The 17,470-nt window shown below is 45.9% G+C and overlaps 1 protein-coding gene across 8 annotated transcripts in view; it reads left to right on the top strand.

Annotated features, from left to right (window-relative positions):
• Positions 1-17,470, top strand: part of SEPTIN11 (septin 11) — a 133,617-nt gene that overhangs the window by 84,182 nt on the left and 31,965 nt on the right. For all 8 annotated transcript variants that reach the window (XR_010921515.1, XM_067557061.1, XM_067557057.1 and 5 more), the window contains exon 2: positions 10,292-10,406. Coding sequence is in view for 6 of the 8 variants with exons in the window: in XM_067557057.1 (XP_067413158.1) it covers positions 10,292-10,406 (115 nt within the window). In the remaining 2 variants the exon portion in view is untranslated. The remainder of the gene's footprint in view (positions 1-10,291; positions 10,407-17,470) is intronic.

Genomic DNA, 17,470 nt, shown 5'->3' on the forward strand with positions numbered 1-17,470 from the left:
CTTAATCCTCGGGTCAGACTTTTTTTCCCCTCTGCATGGAGAATCATACCTGCTGCCTTTAGTCAGGAAAATACATTTGTATTGCTTTTTATTCCTGTAAGCCCGCAGGGCCAACGCAGTGTAGGCTATGTCTACACTGACGGTGGCAAAGTTGCCGCCATCAGATCAACTTCTTTAGATTGACTGAGCGGTCAGTGAAGACCCGCTCAGTCAATCCAGAAATCGACGTATTAAAACCATCTTCTCAAGTGGCGTAGCGCTGCATTGACAGGAACGCGGGTCCCGTCGGCGCAGTGCAGTGAAGACGGCGCGCAGAACAGAAGCAGAGAAGTCGACGGGAGTTACGCAAGCTTTTTGCGTAGCTTGCGTAACTCCGGTCGACTGCCGCCGAATCTCTGAGGTAAAAGTAGACAGACCCTTAGAGGGAGTGAACCAGTGCCCCCTCCTTCATGCATCTCAGCAACTGAATAGTTTTACTAAGTTCCAATGAATTACACCTGTGCAAACCTGTTGGCAACAAAAAGATGTCACTGAGGGCATCATTTGACCTGCAGAACTTATATTACGGTTGATGATGCATAAGAAAAGATCCCTGGTTGAGTTAGCAGGGCTAGGAGTCAGACATACCCTCCTGTCTTTTTACTTGTAAAATGAACACATTTGATCTTGAAATTGAAAGGTCATGATGCAAACAGAGACCATAAACTTAAGAACATAACAATGGCCATACTGGGTCAGACCAATGGTACAGCTAGCCCAGTATCCTGTTTTCAACAGTAGCCAATAACAGATGTTTCAGAGGGAATGAATGGAAAGGGGTATTGTCGAGTAATCCATCCCTTGTTGTCCAGTGCCAGCTTCAGGCAGTCAGAGGTTTAGGGAAACTGAGGGCATGGAGTTGCATCCCTGATCATCATGGCTAAAAAGTCCATCAATGGCTATCTTTCATGAACTTGTCAAATTATTTTTTGGACCCATTTATACTTTTGGCCTTCACAATGTCCGCTGGTAATGAGTTGCACAGGTTGACTGTGCATTGTGTGAAGTACTTCCTTTTGTTTGTTTTCAATCTGCTACCTATTAATTTCATTGGGTGAGCCTTGGTTCTTGTTTTATGTAAATGGGTAAATAACACTTTTTCTCCACACCATTCATGATATTAGAGATCTCTATCATATCCCCTCTTATTCGTCTCTATTCTAAACTGAACAGTCTCAATCTTTTTAATCTCTCCTCTTGAGAGAACTGTTCCATACAGCTGATAAATTTTGTTGCCCTTCTCTATAACTTTTCCAACTCTACTATAGCTTTTTTTGAGATGGGGTGATGAGGACTGTACTTAGTATTTAACATGTGGGTACACCATGGATTTATACAGTGGCATTGTGATATTTTCAGTTTTATTATCTTATTCTTTCCTAATGATTCCCAACATTCTGTTCGCTGTTTTGACTGCTGTTGCACAGTGAGTGGATGTTTTCAGAGAACTATCCACAATGATTCCAAGATCTTTCTTGAGTGGTAACAGCTAATTAGGACTCCATCTTTTTGTATATCTAGTTGGGGTTATGTTTTCCAATGTGCATTACTTTGCATTCATCAACATTGAATTTCATCTGCCATTCTGTTGCTCCGTCACCCAGTTTTATGAGATCCCTTTGTAACTCTTCACAGTCTGCTTTGGACTTAACTATCTTGAGTAGTTTTGTATCATCTGCAAATTATTCCACCTCACTGTTCACCCCCCTTTTCCAGATCATTTATGAATATATTGAACAGCACAGGTCCCAGTACAATTCCTTAGGGGACACCACTATTTACCTCTCTCCATTCTGAAAATTACCAATTATTCCTACTCTTTGTTTCTTCTCTTTTAACCAGTTACTGATCCATGAGAAGATGTTCTTTCTTATCCATGGCTGCTTAGTTTACTTAAGAGCCTTTTGTGTAGGACTTTGTCAAAGGCTTTCTGAGAGTATGTCTATGCTGCAATTAGACACTCATGGCTGGCCCGTAGTAGATGACTTGAGCTCATGGGGTTGTTTAGCGGCAGCGTAGATGTTCCCCTCCGGCTCATGCTATAGCACGAGCTCTGTGTCCCTCCCACCTTGCAGGGTCCTGGAGCCCGGGGTCCAGGCTGAGTCCAAACATCTATGCTGCAGTTAACAGCCCCTGCAGTCCAAGCCCTGTGAGATCGAATCAGCTGCTATTGGCCAGCTGTGGATGTGTAACTGCAGTATAGATATGCCCTGAAAGTCCTATTACACTAGATCAGCTGGATCACCCTTGTCCACTTCCTTGTTCACTCCCTCAAAGAATTCTAGTAGAATGGTGATGTATGATTTCCCTTTACAAAAGCTGTGTTGACTTTTTCCCAACGTATCATGTTCATTGAGGCATCAGATAATTCTGTTCTTTGCTATAGTTTCAACCTGTTTGCCTGGTACTGAAGTTAGGCTTACCGGCCTGTAAATGCCAACTCTGGAGCCTTTTAAAAAAGTTGTTGTCACATTAGCTTTCCTCCGGTCATCTGGTGCAGAAGCTGATATTACAGTTTTGCAGTTTCATATTTGGGTGAATGTCATCTGATCCTGGTGTCTATTACTGTTTTAATTATCAGTTTGTTCCAAAACTCCTCTATTGACACCTTGAGCTCAGACAGATCCTCAGATGAACCCTAAAATTCATCCTAAGATGAATAGCTCAGATGTCGGAATCTCCCTCAGATCCTCTGCAGTGAAGACCAATGCAAAGAATTCACTGAGCTTCTCTGGTATAGTCTGGTGGTCTTTGAGTGCTCCTTTAGCACCTCAATCATCATCCAGTGGCCCCCTGATTGTTTGGCAGGCATCCTCCTCTTGGTGCATGTACATACAAAAATTAACAGCAAACATTTTTTTGTTTTTTGCTAGTTGCTCTTCTTTTTTTGACCTGCCTAATTATACTTTTACGCTTGACTTGCCAGAGTTTATGCTCCTTTCTATTTTCTTCGGTAGGATTTGACTTCCAATTTTTAAAGGATATCTTTTTGCCTCTAACCACCTCTTTTGCTCTGCTGTTTAGCCATGGCGACATTTTTTTGGTCCTCTTACTGTTTTGTTTGTTTTTTGTTTTTTGTTTTTTTTTTAATTTGGCATATATATTTAGTTTGAGCCTCTATTATGGTGTTTTTAAATAGTTTCCATGCAGCTTGCAGGCATGGACGCTGGGTATTGTAGATGGGGGAAGACAGCTTTCCCAAACAGCCAGGTGTGGCTCCTCCCCCTCCTGCTGCATCTGCCCCAGGTACTGTCGCAGCAGTTTCCCGCCTGCTCAGCCTCCCCTGAACAAGGTGGGGGTTGGAAGGAGACGAGCCAGCCGTTTGGTTCAGGCCGCCCAGCTGGTGCTCCGGGGTGGCTGGGGCTGCCGGTGGTTGCTGGGGCCACACATGACTAGAGTTCTGGGGTGGTTGGGGCCACTGGTTCACGCTGGGACCACTGGCGAGCGCTAGGGCTGCCTGGCTGGTGCTCTGGGGTGGCCGGGACACATTGGTGCTGGAGCTGCTGGCTGGGACTTGGGGCAGCTGTGGCCACCACGCGCAGCTGGGGGTGCCAGGGCCGCCACTGCCCTGTTGGGACTCGGGGTGGCCTCTCCCCAGCTCTGAGATGGGGCGGGACTCCTCCAGCTGCACTAGGGGGGAGCTCCAGGCAATGGTGAGAGAGGGGTTGGAAGGGGCGTGCCTTCAGGCGGAAGGGGCGGGACCAACTAACAGGTGGTGCACCTGGCGCCCATGCATGCAGGCATATCACTCTTGTGACTGTTCCTTTTAATTTCTGTTTAACTACCTCTTTTTTGTGTAGTTCTCCTTTTTTAAATTAAATGCTACTGTGGTGGGTTTCTTTGGCATTTTCCCCCACCCCTTCGAGGATGTTAAATTTAATTACATTATGATCACTATTACCCAGCAGTTCAGATATAGTCACCTCTTGGACCAGATTCTGTGCTCCACTTAAGGGACTAAATTAAGTTTTGCCTTTCCCCTTGTGGGTCCCAGGACTAGAAGCAGTCATGAATGGTGTTTAGAAATGTTACCTCTGCCTCGTGTCCTGAGTTGACATATACCCAGTCAATATGGGAATAATTGAAATCCCCCATTATTTCTTGAATTTTTTGTTTTTGTAGCCTCTCTAATCTCCCTGAACATTTCACAGTCACCATCACCATTCTGGTTAGATGGTTGGCAGTTATATTTCTGCTGCTATACTCTTATTGTTCAAGCATGGAGTTTCTATCCATAGAGATTCTATGGTACAGTTTGATTCATTTAAGTTTTTAGTATATTGGATTCTATGCTTTCTTTCACATATAGTGCTGTTCCTCCCACCAGCATGACCTACTCTGTCATTCCTATTATTTTGCCTTCTGGTATTATCATTCCACCACATTTCTGTGATGCCTATTATATCAATGTATCATTTAATACCAGGCACTCAAGTTCACCTATCTTAGTATTGAGACTTCTAGCATTTGTATTCAAGCACCTTTAAAATGTGTTTATATTTAGTTGTCTGCCTTCGTGTGACATAATTGTTTGACTGTTTCTTTTCAGTTCTTAACTGTGCTTTATTAACCTATATCCTTCCTCCTTTACTAGGATATAGAGTCACCCCTTTAATAAATCTTCACCTAAGAGATATCTGTCCAAACTGTGTGCTTCTCCACACTTGTAGCTTCCCCCCAGCCCTTAGTTTAAAAATTCCACTATGACCCCTTTAATTTTACATGCCAGCAATCTGGTTCCAGTTTGGTTTAGGTGGAGCCCATCCTTCCCATATAGGTTCCTCCATTCCAAAACGGTTCCCTAGTATCTAATAAACTAAAATCCCTGCTCAGAACACCATCATCTCAATGCATTGAGACCCTGCAGTTCTGCCTCTCTGTCTAGCCCTGTGTGTAGAACTGGAAACATTTCAGAGAGGAGGACCTGGACTTTAATCTCTTACCTAGCAGCCTAACTTTGGCCTCCAGAACCTCTCAACTACCTTTCCTTATGTCATTGGTACCTACAGGTACCATGACCCCTAATCCTCCCCAGCACTACACATAAGTCTTGAGAGGTCCTCAACCCTTGCACCCAGCAGGCAAGTCACCATGCGGTTCACCTGGTCATCATAAACTCAACTCCGAATCCCGTGGTGCTTTGTTTTGTTTTGTTTTGTTTTTTGTTTAAGTGCTATTTAGAATGGAGCCTGGCTTTCTGCATCTTGCCAGAGATTGAACTGGAGGGTGTACAATTTTCACAGAGGCTACATCCCTTTGGGATTTGCCATGGTAGTGGTGATGAAAGGGAAAATTTAGGCTGCACCTCGAGAAGGTTCCTTGTGCTGAGATCTCTAAATCTCCTAATGGAAGAGGTGGAAAGATCCATTCCTTGCGTTGCTTGTCTTGGATAAAGTACTGGAGCATATGATGCAGGGGAGAATCCTGCACTGGGAGAGACAGGCCTTTCCATCTAGGAACAAACCCTGCACTGCAGAGGTTCAGTGATGTCTTTTCACCCTTTGAAAAACTCTCTTTACATAAGACAAAAGAATGATCCAGGTTTTGGTTTGAGTTGTACCAGCATTAAACTCGACTAACTCCATTTACTTCATCAGAGAAAAACCATATTTACACCAGGGTAATTGAGATCAAAATACTGACATTTCTTTCTAGATGGAAAAGCCTATTACAGTAGGCCATATTGACCATTCTCCCTCCCAAATGCAGGCATCTTTCCTATGTCCTTGTACAGGATTTACATGAGTGTGCTTGAGATCAGACTCTAGCCTATTGACTCCAGCTCGGCATACATCACAGCACTGAATTACAAGATAAGTGAGACTCTCTGAGTTGGCAGCTTTATATTTAAAATATTTTTGCCGCACCCAACTGAATGTGTGAATCATCCTCCGTTTTTCTAATTATGTACTGAAATAGTCACACTCACTGCTCCTCTGCAGTGGTGTTCGTTCCATGTTGATAAAATATGAGGCCACAAACTATTTTGTGCTAGAGGAGTTTTTCAACAGTTTTTCTCCACCTCACCCCCTACACCAGAGTGGCGTTGAGGGCCAGCATCTAATGCACAGTTTTGTAGTTTCAGTGTATTAGTTCCAGTTAATGCAGCTTCATTTAGTTTATAAATAGCAGCAGACGTGGGGATGGTAATTCAATTCCAGAAGTGGTTTTCGGTCCCATAGGAGATCACACACTATTGGTCTGGATCATTCTGCAGGAAGCCACTCTTCCCTGGCCTGGCTTTGGAACGGAGTTTTTGTCTTCACAGTGGATCAATCATTCTCTGCCGATATCGCTCGGTACTAATCATCCAAAACTGTCTGCCTGTTGCTCCTGGGATTCCTAAGGGTCAGTAATTGGGATTACTGAATACTGGCAGGTAGAGTTATCGGCAAACACAATGGACCACACTGGGGTTCAGTATTCAGTGCCAGATCCTCAGCTGACGTAAATTGTTGTAGCTCCATTAATTGACTCCACATTTTTGTAGCTCCATTGACTACCCAAACTTTAGTGGGAAAGGGCCTGAAAAAGGACCACAAAACCATTTCAAGGCTCTCCACCATACCGGTACGGTAATTCACTGTCTCCTCTCCACCTCCCGAGAGTGAGTCCATGCACCTTTCCCTTTCACCTCCATCCTGCCCCATTTAAAGCATGCAGGAGCAATCTGGGCCAACGTAGAGAGGCAAATAGATCCAGCTGCTTCCCTCCTCCCTTTCTTGCTCTTTCCTCCACCCTGCAAGACTGATTGCTGTCACCGTTGGCTTTCCCCAAATGCAATTGGCAGCTAATATCTCATTGCACAGACCAGCTCCCTGTAGGATTCCCTGCACAGAGCGGAATCGGTTACCTTTCCATATGGCGTGGTCCTGTTTGTCCAACTGTGTTCAGATTCGGGAACTCCAGTGGCCCTCTTGGCATCTGGTCCTGTCTAACGCACAGAAAGGCAGATATTTTTAATGTAGGTCGCCCATGCTAGTGAGTAGAATTGGCTGTCTCAGTGGAGAACACCAGCAGTGAAGAGTGGCAGCTGATTGGCTTGTCCTTTCTTTGCTGTTGCAGGGAGACAGTGGCTCAGCCCGGCCCCTCCATGCTACCTGAAGGCCCTAGTGTGTTCCAGGCTGGCTTTGCGTTGGGCTTCCCCTGCCTAATGTGTAGCATGAGTTATGGCAAATGTTTGGATTGCTATGGCATTCAACTCTGGTAATTTTGGTCATTATTACTTTTGGTAGATAATTGCCATTTTCAGCACAAAAAATATTTTGCAGTGAAAAAAACTAGTTGTGCAGTGTGACTCCACTATGAGACTCTTATCTACTGTGCCTGCTGAATAACTGATTTGCAGACAAACAGTCACTTTCCCAAAATACTCCACTGAAAGAGATAAGGGCCTGTTCTTGAGGAGTGCATAACGCCCACTAGATCAGATCTTAACTTCCACTGCTTCATTAAAAACCTACTTCAATGTACACTTTAAAAATGTCTAGCATCCGCAGCATGTTACTCGCCCCATTCATGTTCAGGTAAAATCTCAGCGCCCCAGTCCCCCCATGTGGATTATACCTGCATAGGGATGGGTAGGAGATTCCCATGAGCTTCATTTAGTTGAATTTCTTAGGGACTCTTCCATTGGGTTGGTAGTGTGTGTTGGCTCCTCACAGATGGAGGAAGGAGGGTCAGCTTCTGGATTCAGCAGATCCCTTCAGGACACATCCAAATCTTGGGATCTACCTGAGGCTAGAGTCATGTGTGGAGGCCCTGTGTCCATGTCCTCCATGTCCTCTGGATTTCCTTGCTCTTTTGCTGATAGGGACACTCCTGCCAGCAGTTACCCCCTAAAGTGAAGGCTGCACAGTGCAAATGGGCAAGCTAGGGAAGTCAATACAGTCTCAGGTTGTATTAAACATCTGCTGTCCTCCTCCCACCTTTGGTTTGACGGTAGATTCCAGGGGAACACAGCAGCCTCCCCCTTCTCCATCCTGCTCAGCAGGATTGGAACTGCCGTAAGGCCCATAGAGGAGCTTCCATAGGATTGGGGAGAAGGGTGGAGCTTGCCACAGAAGTCCCACTATTCAGTGGTGTAGGCACCACTCCGCTTGTGGACCCATAAGAGATCTTGGGGCTCTTAGGGTCCAAGTGAGGAAGGATGGCCTAGTAGACAGGGCACTGGACTGGGACTTGAGACCTGGGTTCAGATCCTAGCTCTGCCACAGACTGCCTGTGAAGTCAGGCAAAGTTACTTAATTGCTTTGTGCCTCAGTTTCCCAGCAGCAAAATGAGGATAATACTCCCTGGCCTCACAGGGGTGTTGTGAGGGTAAAAGGCATTAATGACTGTGTGAGGCTGAGGTACCAGAGTGAAGGGTGATCCAGCATTCTGATATTTGGGTTTTTGTGTTGGTGGCTTACAGCCAGTGAGTGTGCAGAGAAACAAAAGGCAGCCATTGCCGGTTTGTGTCCCAGGTGGTGAAGAGGGGAACTCCTAGAAGCCAGGTTTCTAGTGGAAATGGCACAGACTGACAGAGTTTTACATCTCCGTATTTTACAGCGCTCCATATACAGGAAGGGAGGGGTTTTCAGAAGTGGTCAGCCTTGACCTAGCTCTGCACCTGCTGGACTCAGGGGTCCCCTTGCGTCAGTGGGAGCAGGGCAGCGCGGAGTTTTGAAGAACCAACCCTTAGATCTGGGTTGTGTAAACGTTTGCTGGCAGAGCTCTTGCAGTCAGTCAGATGCGCCACTGCAACGTATTAAGTGTAGACAAGCCCTTAATCTCTTCAGAGAACTGACTTTAGCTTCATTGGCAAACCCCTTCAGGTGTGTACCCTGCGCTAACAGGGTTTGCCGGCATACCGTCCACCAGTATATCTATGCCAGCAAACTCTTGCAAGCATAGATGGGGCGCTAGTCTCACAGACCCTGGGCAATAGGGCTGTTGTTGTTTCTAGGTGGGAAATGGGCATAGGAAAGGTCAGCGACTTGCCCCTGGGTGCACAGCAAATAACTGGTACCTGGGAGATTAGAGCACAGAGCAGCAAACCAAGGTCAGGATGAGCCCTAACAACTAGATTAAACACCCTCTGTCTAAGGACTTGATCCAGACCCGGTTGGAGTTAGTGGAAAGACTTCGATTGACTCCAGTGGGCTTTGTATCAGGCCCATGCTGGTCAAGATTATAACATACACTGAATAGCTCCTATGCAAATGTCTGGTATTGGGAAAATGCAAAGGTCCAAAGTCCAGGGCAACCAACTTTTTCTTATGGAAAAATGAGCTGTAGCGAATGACATCTTATTCTATTTCACGGAGTTCTCTAATCTGTTTTCAAGGCATTTATGTCAATGTGAATTGGCAGAAGTGGTAACTAGTGTGGGTGCTTTTTCTAGACTAAAACATAAGTTACTGTCCAGCCATTGTGGAAAACTCTAAATATAACATTGGACTTGCTCCAACTTTTCATCCTGCGAGTTCTCTGCTGGTTCGATAAATCCTATGAAAATATCTGTCGGTGCATCTTTCAGTCCAGGGTGCCTGATCCAGCCAGCAGAGGCAAATAAATGGATAGTAGTTCTGCACTACACTGTACTGGTGTAGTTCTGCACCAGACAGGCACCATCCCTCTCCTCCCACCCCAAACACCTGGGAAATCCTCAGCAGAGGAGAGGTAACCAGCTTACATCACCTCTGTACTGCCACAACTGCACAGTGATGACTAAGCAAGCCAGAGAATCTGTCTTGCCAGGTACATAATAGTGGGGACTCATCTGATCAGAGCTAGGATTGCATCTTGGTCTGGTGTGCTCAGAGCATGACTACTTTGAGTAAAGTCCTGCAGTACCTACTTGTCTGACTGTGTATGTCATCGCCTAACTTTTTTCTCCTGTGGCCACAGAAATGTCAAAAGTTGGGGCATGGAACTTCAGTTTCAACTTCTGCAATTTGCTAATGCTTGCTGATCTGCCAGTCACTGGCACAGAAGAACTGTGTACTCCCCATGGTTTGGGGGCATTGTACATAGCTAATCCCACAGGAGGGTTGGGTAGAAAGCACACAAGGAAGACCTGAGAGGATTGGGGAGGAAATTGAGCCAAAATGACAGGCTGCTGAGAATCCACTTCATCTTTCACTCCTGCCCTCAACCACCTAGAATAAAAAAGGGACCCAGTGAGAGTGTCTGGGATTCATATAACTTTCACCTGCATAAATTGTTGCTCTGCATCCTGGTTACAAATATTTCTGGTTGGGATTTTCAGAATGACGATCTTCGAAACCTGTCCCTCTCCGGTCATGTCGGCTTTGACAGTCTTCCAGATCAGCTGGTCAACAAATCAACTTCTCAAGGCTTCTGCTTCAACATTCTTTGTGTTGGTAAGTGACGCTGCATTGCTGAGCAAATGGCTTTTCACATCAAGCCATCATGCAACAAGAAAATTATTAATTTAAACAAAGAGAGGTGTGTGTGTGTGTGTGTGCGTGTGTATGTGTGTGAGAGAGAGAGAGAGAGAGATAATATAAATAAATAAAAATCCCTTCCATTTAATAACATGGATAAACTCTAAACCGATAGGGTGAGCATTATAAAAGGGAGTCCGGGTGGATTGATGTAAATCATGATTTAAAGCACCAAGTGGAGAGCCTCAATTTTAATCAACTTTTGCATTGGTACTTCAGTTATTTTCTGAAGAAAGATGCATTCTCCTTGGTTGAAATAACCATTAAAACAAGTTGATTTAAAACTAACTAGAGCCTTTACAGTAGCTTTGGTGCATCTTTTTCTTCCCTAGGAGGGAATGCTATAACGATATACATTTATTTAAGCAGTTCTATAGCTTTAATATTTTCTGGTTCTTATTAATTGTAGGTTTTCATATGTTAGAAAATGGGGAATGATTGATTTATTGCTTATTTACTACATAATTACCTGTTTTGGTTATGCTTTATGTCAAACTGCATTAAGATCGTAAATGGAATTTAATTAAACACACAAAGCAGCATATTTATTTTTTATTTAAATGTTTGACGAGATTATAACCTTAGGCCTTAGTATATTTTGCATTAAACTCAGATTTCATTTTAAACAAGCTTATTTTTTTAATTATAATTTAAATCACACAATTGATTCCGCCCCTCCACACAATTGATTTCTCCTCCTCCCCCAAATTGTTGATTTTTATCCACCTGACGGGAACTAATGGCACTTTCTAGAGCTGCTCCAAAATACTTTCCTTCTTTTAAAAAAATTATTAATTATTAATCTAACTCCTGGAATTTGGAAACATTTGTATAGTTCATTGAAAAACGGGGGAGGGAAATTCTGTCAAATTTTTTCACATGCAGTTTTCAATCAAAAAATGTAGTTCAGCTCTAGGGCCTTCCAGAAAGAACCATCTGATTTGTAGACAGCTGGACTATGTGCAGCTCTGTTTTTAAACAAATGCAACTCCATCGGCTTCCATGGAGTTGAACCCACTTGCTTGGTGTCTGACTTTTCCCTCTTCGCAAACCCTTCCTAATCTGTGTTAGTAGTTGAATGTGGTGGCTGGAAAGGTAAGACATGCAATAAATTCAGGTATATAACATATGACTATGAATCCTTCCATTGCCTCCCACTTTACTGCCCCCAGCAAATTCAAAATCCTTGTTGCATCTTTATTATTATTTATTATTTGTATTACAGTAGCACTTAGGAGCTCTAGTTGTGGACCTGAGCCCCATTGAGCTAGGTGCTGAACAAACAGAACAAAAAGACGGTCCCTGCCCCAAAAATCTTGCAATCTCAGTATAATACTAGAGACAACAGAAGGTTGCAGACAGACAGGGGAGAAACAAGGAAAGAGTGAGACACTAATCTGTTGGTCAGAAAGGCAGTGATCTCAGCACACCAGCGGCCCACCTGTTGTCAGATTTTTTTTGTAGGCTTCCTCTTGTGCTATCCATTTGAGGATGACTGAACATTTAAAAAAAAATCTGATTTTTGTGATGTTGCTCTACAGCAGAAATGCCAGGTGTGTGTGTCAGCTTCTCACACGGACACCTCTGTGCCCCTCCCATGTTGCCTTTGTCCTTTGCTCATTCAAGCCCCTCCTGAAAATCTATTTCTTCTGTGCTGCCTATGGGGCACTGAGGAGACTACTGATTTTTTTGGGCTCATGGTCCAATGCCACTTTGCTCACTCTACTAATCTGTTGCACTGTTCTTCCCCGCCCCCCAGCAACCTGTTTGTCTTTAAATTGTGCATTTCTTTGGGTAAGGACTATACCATTTTTAAGTCTGGAAAGCACCCAACACGTTTGAGCATTCTCGAAACCTTGGTAATCCCCAGGGGTGAGGTTGACTTTGGGCCTGCTCCTGCAAACACTTTTGCATGTGTCACTTTATGTCAGGAGTAAGACCAGGTGATTTCTCGTGTGCCTGTGTGTTTGGAGCAGGGTGGGAATGCAATTGGCCTGATTCTGTGTTATATTAAGGTGCGATTACATCACCCTGGCAATGCCAATGGGCGGTAAGGTGGGAGGTCAATGAGAATCAGACCTGCCACCTTTTCTGTATTGTATTTAATCTGGGTGCTGCTGGTATGGCATCTGTTCACTTACCTTAGTTACTTTGTTTCTCTAAATTATTCAGAGTTGAAATCTCAAATCCTATTGTCTAGGAGACACACACATATGTGGGTTGGAAAACAACAGTTTTCCCCCACCCGTCTCCAGTGGTTAGTAGTTTCACACGACTCCAAATAAAAAATGACATGGCTCAACCACTGGGAACCATGTGTCTAAGCAGTTTTAACATCTTCTTGGCTGTCTTCAAGATATCATCTAAACTTGCTCAACCATTGAATGCACTCCTGCGCGCAAACAAAATAGTTGATCTTTGTGCTTAGCTTGGCAGAACATTCCTTAAACTATCTATTTCCATTGTTCATATGTTGAAGCAAAGTGTATTCTCTTTTTTTAATTAATGACTTTGGATTTATTTTAAAAAAACCAAACAAGCCAGCCCCTCTCTCCCCCCCCACTAGGGTTTTCATGGCATGTTTAGACTAATGACACAGAGCAGGTTCAGCTATCTGAAATCCACATCTGGCTAACCAAGCTCCTCTCGCAGCTTTAAGTGTTCAGGAGGTAGACAGGAGAATGAGCGTGGAGAGTGACCAACCATCACATGAGTCCCTTAGCAACCTGAAGTTGTTTAAAATTCAGCAGGGAGCTTTTTGATTAGCAAGCAGCTGTATGATCAAAATGGCATAAATTGGATGCTCCGCCCCCCACCCCCCCTCCTGTGGTAAAACATTCCTAGCATAGCATGACTCAATTTGTCTTCGTTAACATCGCAATTTGCTCTATGCTTTTTCTCTTTCAAAATTTGCTAGTCAACCTTTTTAAAGCTCCAGATAGAAATTTCACACTCACTGCTGCTATTGTCCAAAGGAAGGAGAAAAAAATTGGAATCTCTTTGAGGGAAAGAACACAATTTAGCTTCTGCATGGTGACATCATGCTTCTAAATGTAGTGTGTCTTGCCGAAGTGCCTCTGAGCCACAGAGAACAGTATGCAATGATACTATGTTTGCATTAGCAGCTCGCCAGCAAACACCGCTCCAGAGATTTACAATAGAACCCTTTAATAATAGTAATTCTGTGCACAATGCATTCCTCATGGGGATCATATTAAGCTGGTCTGTGGCTGTGATATAGATATATATATTTTTAAAGGGTTGTTGCTTTGGGCTTTGCAAACTGGGATTCCAAGCTGCTCTCAGTTTGGAGAAAGTATTGCTTTCCAGCCGTAACAGCCAAAACCAGTTTGGGAGTGAAGCAAAAGGGGAAGCAAGATGACAATGAGAATGACATGATTTTAAGGCTCCCTATATACATCTTGCAACTTTCCAGGACAGGAGCGCCTTGAAAATCTGTAAATCCCAGGATTTCTAGCCTTGATGGTTAATGATCCATTAAAATGATCGCTGATCCTTCAGGCTAGGAGTGGGCTTTTGGACACGGGTCCAAGTTTAAATATTGCAAATTCTAGGCCTGAAATCCATGCCTGAAATTATTCCTTGCCTGTGTATCTTTGCAAGCACCAAGACTTATTCATCAGTCCTATGAGTCAATATAAGAAAAACAGGAATTGTGGTTTTATTCCAACCAGCAAACAATACTATTTTTAAAATGAATAGATATAGCTATGTTGGGCTCCACTGGTTGGAGGAAGACTATGGGTGGGGCAAATGGTTTAGCTAGCAAGCTGCGCCTACCCAAAGCAGCCCTGTTAGGTTTGGCATGAGACCCAACTTCTACAAGTCTGGGTTCAGCAGAGTGGTGTGATTCCAGCTCTGCAATTTGGGACCCCTCCTTAGAGCACAGGAAGGAGTCAAGGACCAGCTGCTTTGAGAATGGGCTCTCCAGTAGTGTTGGGTGGGCTCCTGGAACGTGGACTGCCCAATGCTGGTGCTGAATAGGCAGAGACCCTAGGTATGTCTAGCCTGCAGTAGCTGGGTATGACTGCATCTTTAGCCATCATACGTGAGCTAGCTTCGATCTAGCTCGCTCGGCTCCCAGAGCTATGGCACGCTTCGATGCAAACCCACCTCGGGATGCTGGGTAATTACGTGTGGGGCTAGCCCAGACTGTTGCAGCTTCACTGCTCTGGCACCTGAACTAGCCAGATTAAAGCGGTTCAGGTATATCGGCTGTAGCTGCAATCCCAGCCAGTGATTGTCATCTGGATTTACCCCCAGTGACACTGTTTGACTGTCGGTTTGTTATCATGGAACCAATCTTTCTTTGCGTCATTCATGCCAAATTGGGACAAGGATCTTTTTCATTTAAAGAGGACATTGCATTACTAAATGAGAAAGGGGCGCACCATGGCAAATGATCAGATCCTTAATTTTAAAATAGGCTGATCATCTTTGGTTATTAAATGGAAACAACCATCTTGGAAGTGTTACTCTTTGCTGCTGGCCTCTCTTTCAAGGAGGTCTCATGTTACCACCTTTCTTTTCGTGATGACACCATTCCTCTGTACTGCCTTCCATCAAGGTATCTGAATGATGACCTGAAAAAAAAATTGGGCTCATAGATATTAAAAATGCTTGAATAGTTTTGTTCTTAATGATTTTCTCCCTCCCTCCCTGCTTGTGTTTTACATTAGAAATTCATGTCTTGTCTGCCCTGGAATGCTCTCTGATGACTAGTGCAATGCTGAGGTCACGAGTGAAAGTCAAACATTTGAGAGAAGAGATTTGTAGGCAGGCTCTTTTAAATTCTTGGTTCTTCTTCAAGTGCTTGCTCATGTCCATTCCACTATAGGTGTATGCCTCCGTGCATGGTTACCCAGAACTTTTTTCCCCTTAGCAGATGCTGTAGGGCCGGCTCTGGTGCCCCCTGGAGCCCCGCACACATGCCGCGGTATATGAGGTGCTGCCGGCCCTACGCCCCCCTCGGTTCCTTATTTCCACCCGTGACTGTTGCTGGAACTAACCTTGCTCACAGCAGGTACTATTCCCCATGTTTGGACTTGTTTGATATTCTAAGTTAGTTTTAGTTAGTTAAGTGTTGTTAAGTGTAGTTAGAGATAAGGCAAGTTCCTGCGGGGACTTAGAGCAGCTGGGCCATGCCCCAGTCACCAGGGTTCAAGCCTTCCTGCTCAGCGACCCCCACGACCTCTGCCTTAAGTGCTTGGGGGAAGCCTACGGGAAAGATAAATGTAAGATCTGCAGGGCTTTTAAACTGAGCACTCAGAAAGACCGAGAGATCCGGTTGAAAGCCCTGCTGATGGAGCCAGCATTCTGCCCGGCGTCCGAGTCGGCCCGCTCCACCTCGGCACTGAGCATGACCTCGGTGCAGAGTGCACCGCCGGCACCGGGATCGACTTGGCACCACGCAACATAACCGGCACCGAAGAGGAAGAAGCAGCATGCAGAGTGCGGACACTCTCCTGCACCATCGGTATGGTCAGGGTCGAGTGCGAAGATGTACCGGCCACGGCCTGTCGAGTCTTCTCCGGTGCCTGCATCTCCAGTCAGGGAGCCTCCCCGACTCTTGGGAGTGGAAGAGTGCCCCTGCCAACGCCGTCGACACCGGAGGCTTTTCAGGCAGCAAGAGCCTTGTTGGCCTTGCCTACGCCACCTCCGCCCCCCCGTCCACTGAGGGAGAAGGGGCTGGTGTCACGGGGGAAGCCCGCATTGGGTTCCCCTGAATGGCGGTGGAGATCCCCGGTACGGGGAGGAAGATCTCCCGCTGGACGGTCTTCGAGGGTAAAGCAGACCTCTTGGCGCTGACGTCAGTCTTATCACCGGAGGCAGCTCATGCCAGGAGGCGGCACCGGTCGAGGTCTGCCAGGCAGCGCTTGGACAGCTCCCGTTCCAGATCCCTGGCACCGAGGAGTTCGCCTGCACTGAGGTGGCACAGAATCCAGTCGCCATCGGAGGACTCGGCACTGCGCAGTCCACGACGCAGAACCCGGTCGCTGGAGTCTGGCTCGGCACTGAGGAGTTCGGAGTGGCGCCAACCTTGGTCACTGAAGGTGTCTGCAGGTTCGCAAGGCAAGTGGCAGCGGAAATCAGCGGTATCGAGACGACGCTCCAGTACCTCTAGCTCTTCAGAGTGCACCTCCGTTCGTTGGCACCGCTCGTGGTGACGGAGGTAGTCCATCGTCCTCCAGGTCGGAGGCGTCGAGAGGGTGGTCCCCATCACAGAAGGGCGCCCGGGACCGAGGACGTGCACGGCACTGCCAGTCCAGTGACTCAGGGTCTTGGACTCCCTCAGGCGGCTCGTTGAGGCACTGCCCCAGGACCAGGCTGCAGACTTTAGCACCATCATGGAGGAAGGATCACAGTGGCTAGGGCAGCGCTCCAGATGTCCTGTGACGCTGCTGACTCAGCGGGCAGGGCCATAGCCTCCGCCATCTCCATGAGAAGGTGCTCATGGCTGCAATCCTCGGGCCTATCCCAGGAGGTGAAGCAGTCTATTCAGGACCTCCCCTTTGATGGGTCGGCCCTATTCTCTGACCAGACCGATGCGAAGCTGCACTGTCTGAAGGACTCCAGGGCCATGCTTCACTCCCTGGGCCTGTACACACCTCAGTTTTCCTGGCGGCAGTCACGGCCCCAGGCGCAGCAGCAACCAAGGCCTCCGCCTAGACCCTTTCAAACCTATAGAAATAGGGATAGGAATAGGGGGTTTAGAAGGAGAAACCAGCCCCCCAGCCCGTCCTCTGATCCCCAGCAGTCCCCAAGAAAATATTACACCTGCATCATCTAAAGAAATACATCAAACGACTCAGGTTTCTCATGGTCTCCCTAACCTCCATAATCCCTTCCCTGGATCCAGGAGACTGGTATGCTGCCCTCAACCTCACTTGCTTCACGTGCAGCAGGCCGGGGCTGCTCATAAACGAGCAGAAGTCCACACTAACCCCAGTGCAACACAT

This window comes from Emydura macquarii, unplaced genomic scaffold, assembly GCF_026122565.2.
Source record: "Emydura macquarii macquarii isolate MOO-44397 ecotype Brisbane River unplaced genomic scaffold, CSIRO-AGI_Emac_v2 contig_1790, whole genome shotgun sequence".
In the NCBI taxonomy this organism is placed as follows: domain Eukaryota; kingdom Metazoa; phylum Chordata; order Testudines; family Chelidae; genus Emydura; species Emydura macquarii.